This window comes from Melozone crissalis, unplaced genomic scaffold (genome assembly GCF_028551555.1).
Source record: "Melozone crissalis strain CALT ecotype California unplaced genomic scaffold, PUWL_Pcris_2 ptg000045l_1, whole genome shotgun sequence".
NCBI classification, from domain to species: Eukaryota; Metazoa; Chordata; class Aves; order Passeriformes; family Passerellidae; genus Melozone; species Melozone crissalis.
The window spans coordinates 14,130,453-14,148,517 of record NW_026535823.1 but is presented as its reverse complement, the minus strand read 5'-3'; the positions used below and the strand labels follow the sequence as shown (position 1 = coordinate 14,148,517).

Genomic DNA, 18,065 nt, shown 5'->3' with positions numbered 1-18,065 from the left:
CTGGTATAATCCCCTATTCTGTATCCCTGGCCATTATGCAAGTTACAGCAGGAAAAGTGTTCATCTCCGGGAGTTGTTCTCATGGTTTGATCTTTCTAAGGTTCTTAAAAGTACTTAAGTGATTTAAAACGGTATTATCACTAACTTCTTGATTTAGGGAAATTAAAACTAATTTTTTTAGGAATCATCATTATTCTGTTGCTAAGGACCAAGCCAAGAATGCTGGCTAATATTCTTTCACAAACATAATCCCTTATAACATTCTTTCTATGTATTTATGCACAGAGCTTCTGATGACTGAATGGAAATAGGATTTAGTGGGATTTAATAATATTCTCAGTAGAAAAGCTTAACTTAATATGCAAGTTCTAGTGGGAATTTTCTTTCCCAAAGATATTTTATAAGCATTTAGATACTTTAAAGTATACAAAATAGTGATCCAGCTCTCAAGAAGAAAAAGTAACTCTCATCAAAATATTACTGTATTAAAATGTAGATCTTTGTAGAAGCTGATACTAAGCTCACGAGCATAAATCATGGGATTATTTCTTTTAAGGCTTTGCATTGCCTGTTCTCATTCTTGTTATCAACTACATTCAATACAGTCTTTTAATTTATGCTCGGTATTGTCCAAAATTGGATAAAAAGAATTATCCCAGAATTGGATAAGAAGAAATTTCCCACAGCTGGTCAATGATAAAGAGGGATGAAGTAACCAGCAGCAGCTGGGAACTCTCCCCCATACAGTCTGAGCCCCCGCTGTAAGATGTGGAGTTGTTATCCTGAGCATGTCCTCCACTCTCCAGGAGTGACAGGTTTGATACAGCTGCTTCGCCCTGGTGTGACAGCACAGATAGAAATTTAGCTGGAAAACTGACTATTTGTGCAGGTTTTTGCTTCCACAAGGTAGCTGTGAAGCTGGTAGAACATTTTTTCCCCCAAAAAGGCCTTGGCCTTGATGGTTGTGAACATCATGACTGATATGGTCTGGCAACTTCAGCTTCTGTAATGAATTATTAACAGGAGAAAAGCTATTTAGTACCTCTGGAAATTGTAGCTGAATGTTAGGATAGCGTCTCAGTATTGTTGTAAGGGGTGCTGATGAATGGGCTCTGTAAAATTGAAATAATGGAAGAATCTTTAGAATATTAATGGGGTAAAATCTGCCTGTCATGAGTCAGTGACACAGCAACAATTGGTTACTTAGTACAGGATTGGAGATCTTGAAGATGGTTTACTGAGCCAGAAAATTGTCTAATAAAGTGACTTTCATATACATGTTTTGTATAAATTTGTGGTTATTTGCTAAATTACATTCCATGTAATTTTGTAATATAGTGTGGAAGGTATTTATTTCAGCCTTTTTTGCTCAAATTAGATGGATTGGCCTGGATAATTTATTCAAGAAAATACTTCCTGAAGAAGTGATAGCTATTTTAGAAAGAAGGAAACTCAGATATCACAAAAAAATCAGAAAGGTGAAGCTAGTGTCTTCATACATTCTCTTAGAAATATTTCTACCCATAGCATTTTAATGTAGTGTCTTGGAAGCTGAGTAGACAAAGGCAGTATCCTCATTGGACTATTGCAACTTCAAGAATGGAAACAAACAAAAACCAAATTAAAATAATTGGGTTTCTGTCTTTCATAATAAAATTAAATGGAAATATGGAGGTCTCTAACTCACTCCTGTGTATTTGCAAAATAAAAGGTGATGGTTAAGAAAGATGGATTTTATTAGCAAGTATCATCCCGGCACAAACCATAGTGATTAAAAAGCCAGACATAAATGTGTAGAAGTAAGGGTCAGGTTATCTGGGGTCTGATACCTGCCCAGATTATCTGGCTTGTGGTTATTTCAGTCTGTTTGGGTTTCTGTGAGCCATGCTGGGACGGGGTGAGTCCCCTGCCTGAGATTTGTTTTTTCTGTTGGACAGACACTGAGGCAGAGCAGAGCCACTGAGCAGAATCAGTTCTGTGGGGATTGGTGGGGTTCAGACAGCCCCTGTAATGCTTCTCTCCTGACCCAAAGAGGTTTAAAGGTTTACTCAGCCTAATCCATCAGTAGCTCACCATCACCCATAGTCTCTTCCTACATAGCTATTGTAACATCTTTTTTTTGTTTGTTTTGGTTTTTTTTTTTTTATTTTTAAGGCAATTTTCTTAAATTTTTCTGAAAAAAGAGAAAGTCCATTTGTTGCATCCCACTGTTGGGGCTCTTGCTTTAACATTTATGTTCCACATGCTACGTTAACTTTACTACAGTCAAGATGGAGGTCTGGAGGAACCTATAATTGAAGGCTGTAATCATGTCCCAAAATCTTTCTTTTCTGTTTAACTTAATCTATAAGCCAAATCAATGAGTGCCACATTTATAGGGCATGAGATACTTATGGCTGTTTTTGTGTTTATGTGGCAATATCTATCTAGTTATCTATGTTCTCTATTTATTCCCCCCTGCCATTTTTTTTTCTATTTAACTCTAGATTATTCTATTTGTCAATTACACAGCACCCCACACAGTTGTATCAGCTCAAATAGGCTCTGAGTAGTACCAGGGAGCTGGAAACAGGAGGTGAAAAGAGGGAAGCTCTTTAACTGGATTTACTACTACTGAAATGAAGTGTAGAACTATACTCTTTAAAAGCTTGTGATTAGTCTTGATTCCTGGCAGGTCTGTAAGAGTCATTGAAAAAACCAAAAATCATTCTACATTTACATATAAACATATATCCAATACATATATTGGATAAATCGCTTATCCAATATACAGTCTAATTTTTATGTTAATGATAATTGTTAAAATTGATTAAATGCTGGTTATCTCATTTATATTGCCAAAGACAATAAAGGCAGCCCAAAGTAACCATTGTTTAGCATTATCTGATTTTTTGGAGCAGAAACTCACAAAGGGTTACTCATAACCACTTTCATGGGACTTTCTAGATCAGTAATGTCCATATGGGCAGGAAAGTCCCAATCGATGAGACAATTTTTAAATGTTGACCTTTTTATGTTTCTTGAAGCATTGCTGTGTATTTATTCAGTTTTAACAAATCTGAATGGAAGAATGCACCCAAAAGTGCTGAAAAATGCTTTAGATCTAAATCTGTCAGAGATTCATACTGTCAGAGTGTAAATCTATACTGAATAATGCATTACCTGATCTGACCTTTCCTATTTCACAGACCATTACACTTCTCCAAAATTGACTCCAGTATTGGTTCCTTGTTGAGTCCGATAGTTTGGGATTGACTGAAGCAAAACAGAGGTGAAACTTCCCACTGTTCACACATCACATCCTCAGCATCTCTGGGTACACAAATCATTCAGTCAGTTCTTTTACAGCTCTTATTGGTATAAAAATATTTTCAGATAGGGTTCCTAATGCCTCTTAAAAAGTCAATAGAGACAGCATTGTTGATGTAGAAGGGAAACAGAAGAGTGTTTGTTGAAGACATTTCTAATTAATTACTTGAAATGGCAAAGGTCCTTTTCCATAGCTTAGTGAAACACCTTGTAAAAGGGCTCTGAAATTTTACAGGACAGGGCCCAGTAGTGTCAGTGAAAGATAATTTAGCTGTCAATATTGATAGGTGCATTCACACAGACAAGACATCCAGGCATGACAATGGGGCCAATTTCTATTTCAATATATCTAAGTGTAGACTATTTAAAATGGGATATTTGGCAGGCCAAAGGAATATCTATTTAGTAGCTGATGACTGAGGCATTCCAAAAAGAATACAAATCAGAAAAAAATTTGTAAAAAACCCTAATTAGGGTTTCTAGACTTGCTGTAGCTATCTGCTTATTCATCAGAATTTCTGTGATCTAACAAATCACCCTAATTTTTCTTCCTAATTCCTGGGTGGCCAGGTGGCAATCATGGACAAAATGTTCCTGAGGCTGTGCCACCGAGTGGCCTAGCTAGTTAGTGGCACAAAGCTTTGCAAACCCCTTACAAGCTGCTTACACTAAGATTGTTTTCTTACAGAGCCTGTCACACTGTACAGTCTGCTTGACTTAATTACAGAGCTTCCTGTGATTATTTGGGTGACCATTATGTGGAACACTAGGGTTTCTCAGGACTGTCTGCTGAGAGCTTCACAGTTTCCCCAGGATGGACATATTGCTGTTAGCACTGCATGGTGTGGCAGCTGCCTGGTCACTGGGGGCTGTGGCTGTCCCAGTCTGTCTGTCTGGCTGCAGCCTCTGTAAGGCATGGCTCATTTTGTTCCAGGTAGAAGAAATATCTCCATTTTGGGAAGTCTGGCTAACAGGGGAGTAGTTTTCTTATGCTGCATGTTGAATTGTTTCCTGGCTGTTATTGCTTCAGTCAGTGTCTAAGCTCTTGCCCACACGTGCTATATTCTCTCCAGGCATGGTTGTAAATATAATGTACAACCCAGGTACAGTCATGTGTCTCTATTTACATCTGCATCTGTCCGTATTATCTGCAAAATTGATTTTGTGCTTTTTCTAAGTACAGTTTGGAAAGGAAAATACAAAACTGAAATTTATGTAGCTCTTTCATCCATATATATTTGATACACTATATACACTGATTTCTAATTTTTATCTTCAATAGAAATATCATCCTACTCTGTGGGATTTCTATTGAAATGTGTTTTCTTCTTCTAATTTAATATGGCAAATAAGCAGTGTTCCATGCTCATAATTATAGGATTTTAAAATTTTTTGTCTGTTGAATGACATAAGTATTAATTTTTAGATGATACATAAATATTCAATTCCATAATTACCTACTCATGTGATTCATATTACTATTCAGTAATACCAATAAAATCAACTGAGCTGGTATTTGGTGTATTCTGTTGAAAAGCTATGAGTGTTATTAAGCTACAGCATATATTGGGAAGCACTAATTGGGATAATTTTTTTAATATGTTATATTTTACAGTGTTATTGTCTTTCAGATTAGGAGCTCTGCTGTGTGTCATTTTTCTGCTCTCTATCATGATATTGCATTGCTATTAGGATTACAGCATTTTAGTATTTGCCATAAGAGTGCAGTTTAGTATTTCAGAGTGTAATTCATTCCTGGGCACAGGGCCAGGATGAGGCCTGTGAATCTCCCAAATAAGTGTCAAAGCATATAAAAATTGTCATGTTTTCCTCCCTCATTTGGCCTGCCGAGCAGAACTGCTTTTGTAAATACTTTGATGAGATCTGTGCTGTGAGGAGAGCTAGTCCAGAGATGTAAGAGCCTAAAATGTGTTTGGGTAGGGACCCTCTGCTCCGCCTCAGCATGGCTGGGCTGTGTCTGATGCCCAGGGATGGGCAGAGCTCTGTGCCCAAGGTAATGCCCATCCCTGATGCTGCTTGGTGTGGGAGCAGCCTTTGGGCTCCTCCTCCATGAAGGGACCAAATGACTCCATATAAAATAACATTTTTTTCCTCAGAAATTACTGGAAGGGGTCACCCATGGCAGGCGTAGCATGACTGTGAACTGACCAGCCACTTTACCAATGGATGCAGGCCTTCTAACTAGGCTGAAAACAAAACAGGCCAAGCATTAAAAATCAGTCTGAGAGTATGGGAACTGAACTTTTGGACACACATATCTGTCTCAGCCGAAGTGAGCTAATGAGTGATACACTGACTGGAGAACTGAAAATCTAACATCAGCTGCTGGTGAGCCAATGAAGCCCTGCTGGGCTTAAGCTGAGCACTTGTGTCCATGGTGCTCAGCCTCAACACTGAGACTTGTACAAATGTCCTTTCTTCCCTGACAGAGTGGGAAATGGTCTAAATGAGTGTCTGTAAATAACCTGCAGTCCTGAGGAGGTGGCTGCTGCAGGAATGGCAGGTGCTGTGTGCTCTCCCCAGGAATGAGTTGCTGCCAGAGCTGTGGTGATGAGGAGCCTCCCCAGGGCACCTGCCTGTCCCCTGCTGCACTGACAGGGACAGCCTCAGCCACCATCCATCTGGGGTGTCCTTCAAGGTGACAGCAAGCCAGATTTACTGACATGAGGGGAGCCTGAATAAATGGCCTGTTTGCATGGTGTGACACAGACCTGGAGCTTAACTGGAAAGGTGTAATGACCTTGTACAGGGTGCACACTCAATTACTGTGAGACCTGTTTTCCTGCAGTTGGAAGTGCTGCTGACCACCTTGAGGCTGTCATCCAGAAGGGAGAAATGGATGTCTAAACCTGCTGGGGACAATGATGAATTTAATTTGAATGAATTTCTTGCCATGGCAGATATGAAACAAAATATTTCCTTTAAAATAAATAAAAGGGAAGAAAGTTATCTTGAATCTGATTTAAATTATTTCTGTAGAGCAATCCATGATATACAATCAGTATTGCTTGTAAGCAGTTTTATGAGCATGCTAGAGCTAAACTGGAAAAAAAAATTATACCTTCTCCAGATGAAACTTGCTGTACTATAAATCTTCTATGCACTTTGAGTTCTATCTGAACAGCCACTCATTAAACATACTACAAGATGAGAGGGGTTGAGGCAGGTTTAAGTGAGGATCAAGATTATTAGAGCCAACAAAAGAAGAGAAAATATAAAGAAAAATAAGCTGGAGTGGTTTGTGTATGTGGCTGATAATATGTGGGGGAAAAATGTGTAGTTCTGGCCCAGTGGGTTCTTCCTGTTTATTTTTAATATAAGAACTGTGTAAATAGGAATTCAAACTTCTGTACAAAAGGCACAGACACATCTCAATGTTTTGAGATGGCAGATCTGAGCTGTTAGCTGTCATTTTCATGTGTCTTCATATACTTTCCTGTGCTGCCCTGGTCTATCAGTCACACTGTCTCTAGGGAAAAAGGTACTTCTGGACAGTGGATGTCAAGGTGGAGCCAGAATGCAGCTGATCTAAATATAGTATTCATCTATAGTGAGCTGTGTTTAAAACTCTTCTGTTTTTTGAAACACAATCCTGAGGAAGCTTAAATCAATAAAAAATGATTTTTGTTTTAAGAGTGAGGATTCCCTCCAGAGGTGGTATTGGAAGAGAGTTTTGATATCAATCAAAATCAATATCTATATTTATGAATAATCCCTCCTGAGTAATGAGAGCTGCAGAAAAGGCGTGTCCCTTGTGTTCATGACCCTCATGTCCTGACACAATGTGTGCTATGTGTGTGAGAGGCTTCTGAGGAAAAGAGAGAGATGTAGCACTGTAGAAGTTACCTTGAAATGCTTACTAAATACACAGATTGACCACAAGTAGAAGTCTACAGGAGCCCACAGATTATAAGGATGATAATTAATCATAATACCAGAATATTCAGGAGGGCGATGTGCTTGCAGTTTTGAGAAAACTGCACACCTCAGTTTAGTGACTCTGTGGTCATAACTACTGCATCAATATAGACTCTCTGTTTTCTAGGGCCAGGAAAAAGCCATACTATGCAAACCAGTCATTTTTGTGTACTTTCCACAGCTTGGTGCTGGTTAACTCTTTCCTCAGTTTCCCATTAAGTGAGTGCAGAAACCCTCAGAAACCCTGCAGAAAATGATCTTCACATAACCTAAATGATCTTTCCTATAGAAAAATAACATTATTCTATAATTCTAGGATTATTTTATAGTTAATTTATTTGCTTGCATGTTGATGTCCATGCATATGATCACGTGTTTGGAGAATTACTGAGGAGAGTTCAACTTAGAAAACAGGCTTTGCTTTCAGTTCTGGAAGTAAGGTGGTCTCTTCTTGGAGGGGAAGTGAGTTTCAGGATTTGGTTTTTGATTTGTGGAAGGTAGTTTGCATGCTTGAGTCCTTTTGAGTGTGAGCTTCTGGTGGGATGCAGTTGTGACACTGTTGCAGGAGTTTCTCTCCTGGGAATTAGTGGTGTGGGGAGCTTGTCAGCACAGCAGCTGTGATGCAGCTCTGCCCAAAGATCTGCAGCTGCAGCCCTCATTTGCCTTTTGTGGAAAAGATGTCCAAATGCTCAGCATTGCATTCTGCATGTCAAGGGTATGAGATTCACAGCAGGGAATGCTTGGGTGATTTATAGGAAGAGGTGCTTATTCAAATGAGTTCAAAAAATATTTTCACTGGCACAAACATCAGTATGTATCAAGACTGTTCCCTGGCAATTCTTGAACTGGAACAGGATACAATTTATTGGATGAGTAATTTGCTGTGAATGGTTTGTTCATCTCTACTCTGGCATTTTCTAAGCAATTGATTATGACAAATTAGCAGGTAACAGGTTTGTTCAGACTGTGCTTTGAAACAAACAGCCCTTGCTGTGGATCCAGCTGCTGGGCTGAGTGACAGCCAGTGCCCCTGGGCTTGTCTGAAAAGGAGGATTCTTAGATATAAGAAATCTGCGATTAAAACCTTGTATCAATCCATCACTCAGCCATTTTATTTTAATTTTTCAAATGGAATCCCATCTTTTGCTAGCAGTGATTGCAGTGCTGGGGAGGTTCCACACCACCCTTCCAGGGGTCTGCTGGCATGCTGTGACACACAGGGCAGGCTGCTCAGCCTTCCAGCAGAGCAACAGACTTGGGAGCTACTGGCTGGCACAAACTGCCAGAAGGGACCACAGAAGATTATTACTGTGCAGGAAGCTTTCTCTGGGAAGGTTTGTTCTGCCTATTTTGTCCTGGGCAGTAGTCAGTCCATTCCAGGGAGAGTGCTATGGCTTTTGTGGTGTGCATCATTTATGTTCCTTAGGCTCCCTCAGGCCAGGATGCCTGGAGGATTGGCAGACTTGTGTTCCTGGGGTAGATCTGGGGATTGTCTGCACCCCTCTCTGCTGCCAGCACAGCTTGGAAATTAGGTATCCTGTTTTGGGTGGAGGAGTGACATGGTCCTTTTACATGTTTATCCATTGAAACAGAAGGTCATTAATATACTGAAAGAGACTTTACAATTAGATTCCTCATGTTTAGGGAGATGGTTTTTTTCCTCCTACCTACTACTGGTATCCCATTATCATAATAAAAAGCACATGCTTCAACTATAAAACTTGTAGGTTGCTTCTGCATTATGAAGATTTTCTACCTGTGCTGCCCAATTATGAAGGCAAAGCTTGTAACAGAAATCTGCTTACACTGAGTCTTGGTGGTTTCAGCCTTATGGGAATATTACTTTGGAATTTCCAGTTTTGAAAAGACAGGTGATCAACACATTCACAGAAAAAACAAGTGCTCCTTAGCAGAAAGCTGTGTTACTTGATAATATCTCACCATGTTTTGTATTGATTGTATGGAAGCTGTTATTTCATGTTTAAATATTTGAATCCAACCTGTTGTTACTGATTTAGAAGGTCAGGATTTGTCTTGGTTCGACAAGCCACCTTACAAAGGTGCTTTTCCTAACCCTCTTCTCCATCCACCTCTGTCACCCTGTAGTAGTGTTTTTCTTTTCTTTGCCTAAGAGGTGTATTACCCTGTAAATGGTATTGAAATCAGGTGAGAGTAATCTTACTGTAAGAACTGTTATCAACCTATACTAGTGTATGTATGCCAATCACACAGTGTGAAATTCTTATAAAGAAATATGGTAGTAATCATTGTTTTCAGATAAAGTGATTGTGGCTATTCTTCAAGTTTATGATGATAGAGTAGAAAGAAGTTTAATTTCTCAATCTAATGACTAATGTTTTTACAAATACTCTACTGGTTGAAAAAACTTGTGTTTTGTTGAAATTACTCTGTACAGAGGAAAGATTGAGGGGTTTTTTATGGCTTTTGATAAAAATCTGAACATACTCCATTTTCATAAAACATCCCTGTATAACACAAAATACCTTTTTTAATGAATAGTCATATACATTTTCACATGTCACAGAGGAGGTTTCATTGTCAATACAGGTAAGTTGGTTACAGGAGGGAAGTGATTTAATTTGTCTATTTAGCTGAACTGAGTCTGTCCAAATTCTGTGTAACTGATTGTATGGGACAATAGCTACCATTTGATCTAGAGAGGAGATGGGAGCAAGGAAGTAACTTTTCTCTGGTCCTGTTGCAATGTAATTAGTTGTTTGTTTTGCAGGTTTTTTTGCCTCCTTTATCAGTTTTTGAAAACTTATTAGCATTTTTTTGTTTTGCAACTGGTATGAAAAATAAGGCAATGTGTTCAGCTTCACATGGGCTTGTATTATAAAGCATACTTGTAAACATATATAGACACATATATTTATAAGAATGAAAACATTAAGTAGGCTTTAGGTGATCTCAGCTGGTACATTAGAAGAACCAGCAAATAAAATATCTGGCTTTTCAATTGCAAAGGATATAAAAAATAGAAGCTGAGATAGTTTGAGGAACACAGCTTTAACAGAATTTTTCAGATACTTGTCTTTTACCAATATGTTAGAGCCCAGCTATTAAAAAAGTCTGATTACTAGTGTTTAATGGTAATTTCTTTCTATTTTTGCCAAAAGAGATAGATAGCACCTCATTCCTTTTTTCTCAATTATGCACACCTCTACCTGCCCCGCAGTTTCTAATGAGATAGTACAGCAATTCCCAGAGTTTTCAGAAATATTTGTTTCTTGAAGGCATCAATTTGGGAGTAGCAATTCTACTGCCAGCAAGCCCCAAACCTCTTTGCAAGAGCTTGGCCTTGATGGTGCTCTCTAACAAGAATTTTGGTGAATACCAGGGGCCACACTGATCCTCTGGGCTTTGCACCTTCCCTGCTGTATTTTCTGTGATTACTGTCGTCCCAGAGAAGAGTTTTGTCAACAGATAAATGTTCTCCTGTTATGAATAAGAAGACAGGCAGATGGAGAGCAGCTTTGCTTTTCCCACTGCTTCTCAGTGCCCCAGAGTAGCACAAACACAGGATGCACTCCCACTCTCAGCTGGTGGACACCAGCTCCTTCCAGCTTCTGGCTTGTAAAGTCACAGCAGGGATAAGCATAAACAGGGGCAGTCAAATGGTGGAAGGGAAGAAAGTAGGAGAAAAATACTGAGAGAGAGAGAGAGAGAGAAGCCAGCAGCAGGAGATAAAAACTGGGCAGAGCAAACAATTGTGAAGCTGGAACTGGCAGGAAGCTTCAAAGTTGCAAATGTGCCAGTAAGCAGCACTGGTGAAGAGGGGATCTGGGAAGCAAAGCTGAGAATATAAATCATGCATCTGAGAAGCTACTGGTCTTTCTCAGAAATAACAACCTTTTATCAGATTTTTACCACATTCAATTGACTCATAGCCAGAACTGCAGTTAAGCTTCAATATATTTTATAAAAAATAGTACTTAGTTTACTTTCACATAAGTGAAGAGATACAATTGCACAATGGTGGTTACAATGGTAGAAATACATACGGTTGATAAAATGTTTGCAAGAGATTTAAAAACATACTGTACAGCACCACATCTGAAATTGGATGATGGCAAAATGAATCATACGCCTTGTCTAAGAAAATTAAATTCCTACTAAATCTTTTTTTTGGAATAAATAAAAAAATACAATGTGCAATATGTGTCTGACACTACTGAAATATTTCCTGAAGTTAAGCAATATATTAAAACAAAAAATGAGGTAAAAAAAGACATTCATGCATTTAAGCCACCATTAGTCTCTGACTCTAAAATAAGGCAGATCATGATCTTTTAAAAACTGTCTTTAGCCATTTAAATCCTCTTTAGTGCTTTTCAAGACAAGGTCTTGACAGACCTTGCAAAATCATGAGTTAAGATGCTTTTTATCTCTGACAGGTCATTTTTGACAGGTTCAGCCATATTTGAGATGCATTACATAGTAGAAAATGTTGCTTTTGTTTAATGAAGAAAGAAACGTAAATTAAAAGGAACTGAGAGAGATGGATGCTTTTAGAGTTAATCACAAATGAGACTGCTTTGAGGGAGGGAGGGGTAAGGGAAATAAAATTATGTGTCATCCTCAGTTTTAATGATGTGGAAAAGGGTGACGTTAAACAGGACTTGATGTCCATTATTCCAGGCATAGAGAGCTCTATCTCTTGCGTTGTAGTCAAGCATGGATATATGAAAATACTGATTATGGAAAGGAATGTCTGTGTACTCATAAGTGGAGGTTTTTGTGGAGTAGGAGTAGTAGACCTTGGCTCCTGTTAAGTGCGAGTTAGTGACATACAAGGTGCCACAGATCATGAAGGATTCTCCTGCACTTCTCTTTGGGTAGCCCGTGCTCCAGCTCTTCAGCACCTCCAGTGTATCCTGGTTCAGCTGGCTGATGACAATGTTGCCTGCGTTCTGGTTGGTGGCATAGACAGCCCACAGCCCAATTTCATCTGCCATCAGGTCGATATCAGAGAAGCCACCCCAGGTGTAGGGGTAGACGTTGTGGAAGCCAGCGTACTCCAGGCTACGCTGCGCCAGCACCCGCCCTGTGTCGAAGCTGTACTTGATGATGATGTTGCTCTGGTACTTGTTGAAATAGAGGGAGCCATTGTAGACAACGTGGTTGGTTCCTGCCCATTTGAATGGAAGGTTGTATGTCCTTGATTCAGCCCCACTGACGAAGTCTGCGATGGATTTGTATTCACGGACGATTTTATTGTTGGTGTAACTATCCATGTACCAGACCTGGAAAGGAAACAAAGATTGGGAGTGACCATCTTAAACACAGTGTGTGGTAGGTGATCATAATATGGCACGAGGGAGTATCATGGTTTGGTGTCAATGTGTTCTTCTCTTGTGGAGAAGTCTCCATAGCATTAACAAGAGGGACTTCTCTCCCTAAGTGAACTAAAGAAAGACTATTTTAGAGGTGGTAAACTGACTGGGAATTTTAGGTTTTGTTTCTTTACATTGTCAGTGGGAAAGAAAAGGTTGTGGGGTGAGGATAAGTGTTCTGAAGGGTTTGCTTTGATTCCTACTACATTTTTTTCCTTTTAGTTACTGTCGGTAACATTTTCTTTATACCTTTTTAAAGTTTTGAGCTTGCTTTGCCTTTTTCCTAATCCTGTCTCACAGCAGGAAGTGAGTGCATGAGTGATTGGCCAGCACCAAAACCTGCCACACTCTTTGGTGCATTGGCCAGGAAATCTTAAATTGGTAAACCAAAGCCACTACACAAAGACCTTGCAGAAAAAGAGGGAAAACAAGTTTTAGCTGTGCAGAAGGCTATGAAAGTGCAATATTGCCCATGTTCCTGTTACAAAAGCAGGAGGAATTCTTGAATTTCTGCATCAAACTTACCTGTACAGGTGAATTCTCAACACGTCTGTTACTAACTACAGTGAAATACATTTTCAGAGAAATTTAATTCTGGGTTATTCAGTGTTTGTGCTTCTGCTATATCATGCTTGCTTAAAGGTATTTAATAATCTAAGAGAGAGAGGTGGGAAATGGTATATGAGATAAACTTGAATTTATACTTAAGAATAAATGTGGTTAAATTTTTTTTCAGCTGATTCTCTATTCAAGGAAAAAGAGAGTCTTTTCTTAGCAAAAGAAACAGAGTCAATGGCAATGAAACCAGTAAAGTTTCAAAGCCCTTTTTCCCCCTTAAAACAGAATTGTTACTTCTTTTTAATGTTCTTTAGGCAGCTTCCATTCCCCCATTTTTTTCCTTCATGCAGTTTGCTTTTTCTCCTTTTAGTTTCTCAGAGTTTGATGCTCTCCTAAAGGTAATTGAGATTTCTGCAGTCAGTAGCAAATATGTACGGACACAGTGGGCAGGGGAGAGCTGCACACAAATCTTTATCTATTGTCATTTTTCTGTTGCCTTTTCTGTTGCCTGTCGTTTTTTTCTGTATTCAAAAAATTAATGTTGTGGGTTTCATACAAATTTAGCCCAGTGTTTTGACTTCCAAAACTCTTTGATGGAGAGAGCATCTTCTCAAAACTGTAGCCAATTTGAGATCTTATTGGAGATCCAAATAACAAAACATGGGTATGACAGAACAAATGATCTGACCAGAGCATATATGGGGCTGAATCCTGCAAATTTTAACTGTACTGCATTATGGGTCCTGTTCTTGGGTAAAAATGCTGATGTTTTAGATTACTCTGGTTCTTAAAAGACCTAAGCACAATTAAATATGTTAGGAAATAAAAAAAAATTAAGTTCTGATAGATGATTATCAACCCTGAAAAAGTTGAAGTAAATGGCACAAAAGTGCTTAGATAACTTTTGTAGTTGGATATTTTCCCAAAAATACTGTTGCTTTTTCTCTGGATATGTTTGAGTGTGAAAATGACTGAAATAGAAAAACATGCCTAGGAATGTAACATCCTAGGGGAAAATATCTTTTATAAGATTAGAATAAAGGAAGTAAGACTCCAGGACACAAAGATGGTGCCTTAACATACTCGGTTATTCTTCTCCGATGCCAGTGGATCCGTCATCCAGGCTCCAAATCGGGTTCCAGATATCTTCACTGTAATGGGGCCTGTAATTTTCATCAATTTGCCACATGCTGAAATAAAAAAAACAAATGCAATAATGCACAACTCTCCTCGACATCAGCTAGAGCACAAGACCAAAAGCTCCAAACTACACAGTGGCTCCAGGCGATTCAGGCTTATGTTTAAGATTGATTGTCACCTTCACAGGAGGAACTTTTCCATATTGAAGAGTAATATAAATATGCAAAAATATGCACATAAAATTTTATTAGTATGTATTTTTGTATTTGCATCTTTGTAATTTACATTTTGTATTTGCATCTTGCATCAAAGCACAGTTATGGTCTTTGGGCATAAGCTAAGATACAACCGATAAAATATCTTCTGAGCTGAAGAGCATTTAATAATAATTGAAAAATCAAGACATAATCCCTCTCTGGCCTTTTGCCCTCAGAAAGTTCAGCACAAAGCTAGGATTGATGGATGTTTCAGTTTTCCATTGGCCAGGGTAACAAGGTGGTGAAGGGCAGACACACAAATGAGCTTGTACACACAACATAGAGCTGTACTCTAAGCTTGTGCCCGCCTGCCCCCTGCTTACACACACACGGCTCTTTCTTTACTGGAGGCTGCCTGGAGAAAGTGAGTATGAGAATTATTTAGCAAGCTTGGCTGTATTGGTTGGCTTCTAATCTATTTGGCTGCCTGGGAGCAAATAATGAAAGTCAATACCACCTCAGATGCTGACCTTCCTAACAATTCAAAAATCTATATTTTAGGGGACATTAATAAGATCCCTCTTAGTAACAAGCTCCTGGTGGAATTAATGTGTTTACCAAGATGTAATATCACACAGTGGTGTGCATGCAATTAGGTTGAATAACATGTTTTTAAAGAAAAGAAGGTAAAAAAGAAGTGAAACAATTTTTTAAATTTAAAAGTAAGTGCTTCTCTGTGCTACATGGTTGTGCTATACTGATAACCATATCTATGTAGGAAATGTAGAAAACAAATGGTATCAGGTGTAGAGAGGGAATTTATTCAGCTCAAAAGAGAGGGTCACATCAAGCCTGAATTCTATACTCTGTAACTAGAAAGGAATGTATCATGCCAGTCTATTTGGGTCACTTAGAATGGGGTTAATGCTGTGGTGAAAACTCAGAGGCTGCTTGGGTAGTTTTTGTTCACAGCCAGGGAAGTTGGACATATCAGAAATGAAGATAACTGAGTGCATGCTGAGACCTCAATGAGCAGGGTAGACTGTGGCTATTTTCTGAGTCAATTAAGAGACATTGTTAAGAGCCATATCTTAATCTGTTTAGGTTGCAGGATTTTGAAGATATTTTTGGAATTTCCCATTTTAAAGAATCTTATAGGTTTTTAAATGCTTGGTTATGATAGGACATAACTTTTTATTCTGGATTTTTTTGTCAGTAGGCTGCTAGCATTGTGTGCTGAGTGCTCTTTTTCTACAGCATGAATTGCTATTAGCTTGAAAGGTAGAAGACTATAACCTATCAAGGTGAAGGCTTTTATTTTTAGGCGGTCTGTTGGTAAATAGTCTCAGAAATGGGCATAAGATAACACTTCTTAAGGTTTGAGTTTGAATTTGGAATACTTAATTTGGAATGAGTTATCAGAAAACTAATAAATAGAAAGAAATCAGAATAACAATTACTCCTGAACTTGTAGTTTCTAGGATAATTAAAATACAGTGAATGCATCAGTTATAAGGTATGCTAATACTATTTCGTGCCTTTACAACACAGTATTGCAATTAGTGGGAAAGAATAAAAGGAATTTGGAATCTGAAGCACTGTTTCTTCTATAAAAAAAGAAATCCAGGAAACTAAAAGTAGACTCATAATGAGTTATGAAGTTTTGCTTCTGAATGGGCAAACCTATGGAAGAGCCCCTGGCAGAGATGTGAGGGCTCCCTGAGGCACTTTGTGTCAGGGGCCAAGGCAGGGCAGGTGCAGGAGCAGGAGCACTCCAGCTGGGCTCAGCGGTGCCCGGCCATGGTGGGAGCAGCATGGGCACACAGCAGGCTCCAGGCTGCAGCTGGACAGGGCTAAAAGCAGGGGATGTTCGGGTGTTTGCATTTTGCAGGGGGGTGCACACAGCTCTGGGGCTGTTTGGGTGCTGCTCTGTGTGTGAGGAGGTTAGAGAGCAATTCAGAGATTTGTATGCCTAAGTGTCAGTACAGTGGTTCCACTGTTGTATTGTATTTGTCCTGAATGTATAGCTTGCTGATTAAGAGTTAGTTACACATTGTTAATAATTAATGAACCTCTTCAGCCTTCATTTAGTTTAAACTATATGAATAGAGCTGTGTACCCCTGTCACAGGAGTTAGATGCTTTTAGAGAATAATCTTTCAAAATGTATCGAGATGCTGTTCAATGTGAAGAGATGAAGTACTTCAGCAGTTAAATGATCAGCAGTTTGAGCCAGGGTGAATTTCTGATCAAATCTTTATTCCCAGGCAGCATGCAGTGATCAAGAAAGGAAGACTCCTAGGAGAGCTGCTGTATAGCTGGGGGGCAGCTGACTGAAAAAGTGACAAAGCTTCACTTTTTGGCATAACAGAACAGAGCACTTTGTAAGAAGCATGAAGACTTTTTTTCCCCTCCTGCCCTATAGTAGGTCCCATTTTTCTTTTCCTTCCTCACTAAGCAGAAACCTTTTATTTCCCTGTGGCAGAAGGGAACATACCAAAAGTTTTGGTTTATAGCAATTTGATTCCCTGAAAGAAGGACCAGATGCTAATAAAATTTAGGTCAAATATATGTCCATACTAGCACCTGTGAAGAAGTTCAGTAACTCTAAGAAAAGTGTGATACTTCTAGGCTTTCTTTTTCTTCTTTCCCTAAGAGGTTCAACTGGGGATAGACACAGAAAAGCAGTGGGATTTTTAGAAGCCCTCAGTCTCTTTTCCTTGGCTTTGAAAGAAGCAGCTGCCCTACATTAGCAAGTTCCAGCCATAATTGATAGTAGTAGTTGGAAAATCCCAATCATAGAGTCTTTTTAGATCCTAAACTAAGCTGTACAGGAAATATCATATGCAGAATCCAGGTGTTTCTGGCTTGATTCCTCTCCTGCAACAATTCTGTGCAGTGGACTCTTGTAAGTCTGTTCATGATTTCCACGATTTATTTATATTTAGGAAGAAGTTGAGCATGAAGTGACCAGTAGAAGAGAAAATAGATGTACTTTTGTACAGCCTGTGAGCTGTGAAAGTACATGGGGCAGAATGTGTCTGGAAAGCTCCACAGTGATCAAGTACCAGGAGGAGGCTGTGACAGTGCAGCTGGAGAGAAGCTGCTCTGGATTAGCTATAAATGTGTGGATAGTCCCATCCTCTGTGATGTGTCTGAATATTGGTAACTGCCATATAGAGCAACTGAATGTATCATTTGTAGAAGGACTGGCAAAGGAACTAAACCCACAACATTCTCTTGAAGGGTTCATAAGCATCATTATTATGGGTTTTTTTGGTAGGTAATAAATAAAGGAGAATGAAGTGAGGGTGGTTTTGGCACTTGCACAAATGCATTCCAAATGGCTTACTGCTTACACTTTTCTGCTTATGGTTAAATTTATTATAACATACTAAAATGAGTGAATGAAGAATTAGTTCTTAATGAATGTATGTCTATTTTCCTGTATAATATGAATCCAGGAAGCACTATTATATAGTTATTAGAGTTTGCTGAGAGAAAGTCCTGGATTTTTCTGCATAAATGCCATGACTTGCTTTGGAAAATCCATTTCTACTTTTGGG

The 18,065-nt window shown here is 38.9% G+C and overlaps 1 protein-coding gene across 1 annotated transcript in view; it reads right to left on the bottom strand.

Moving 5' to 3' along the window:
• Positions 1-11,166: 11,166 nt before the first annotated feature.
• OLFM3 (olfactomedin 3) overlaps positions 11,167-18,065 on the bottom strand; it is a 49,468-nt gene continuing 42,569 nt past the window's right edge. Inside the window, exons 5-6 of the mRNA XM_054286327.1 lie at positions 14,247-14,353; positions 11,167-12,515 (exon numbers count right to left, since the gene is read on the bottom strand). Coding sequence (XP_054142302.1) covers positions 11,838-12,515; positions 14,247-14,353 — 785 coding nt within the window. The 3' untranslated portion in view covers positions 11,167-11,837. The remainder of the gene's footprint in view (positions 12,516-14,246; positions 14,354-18,065) is intronic.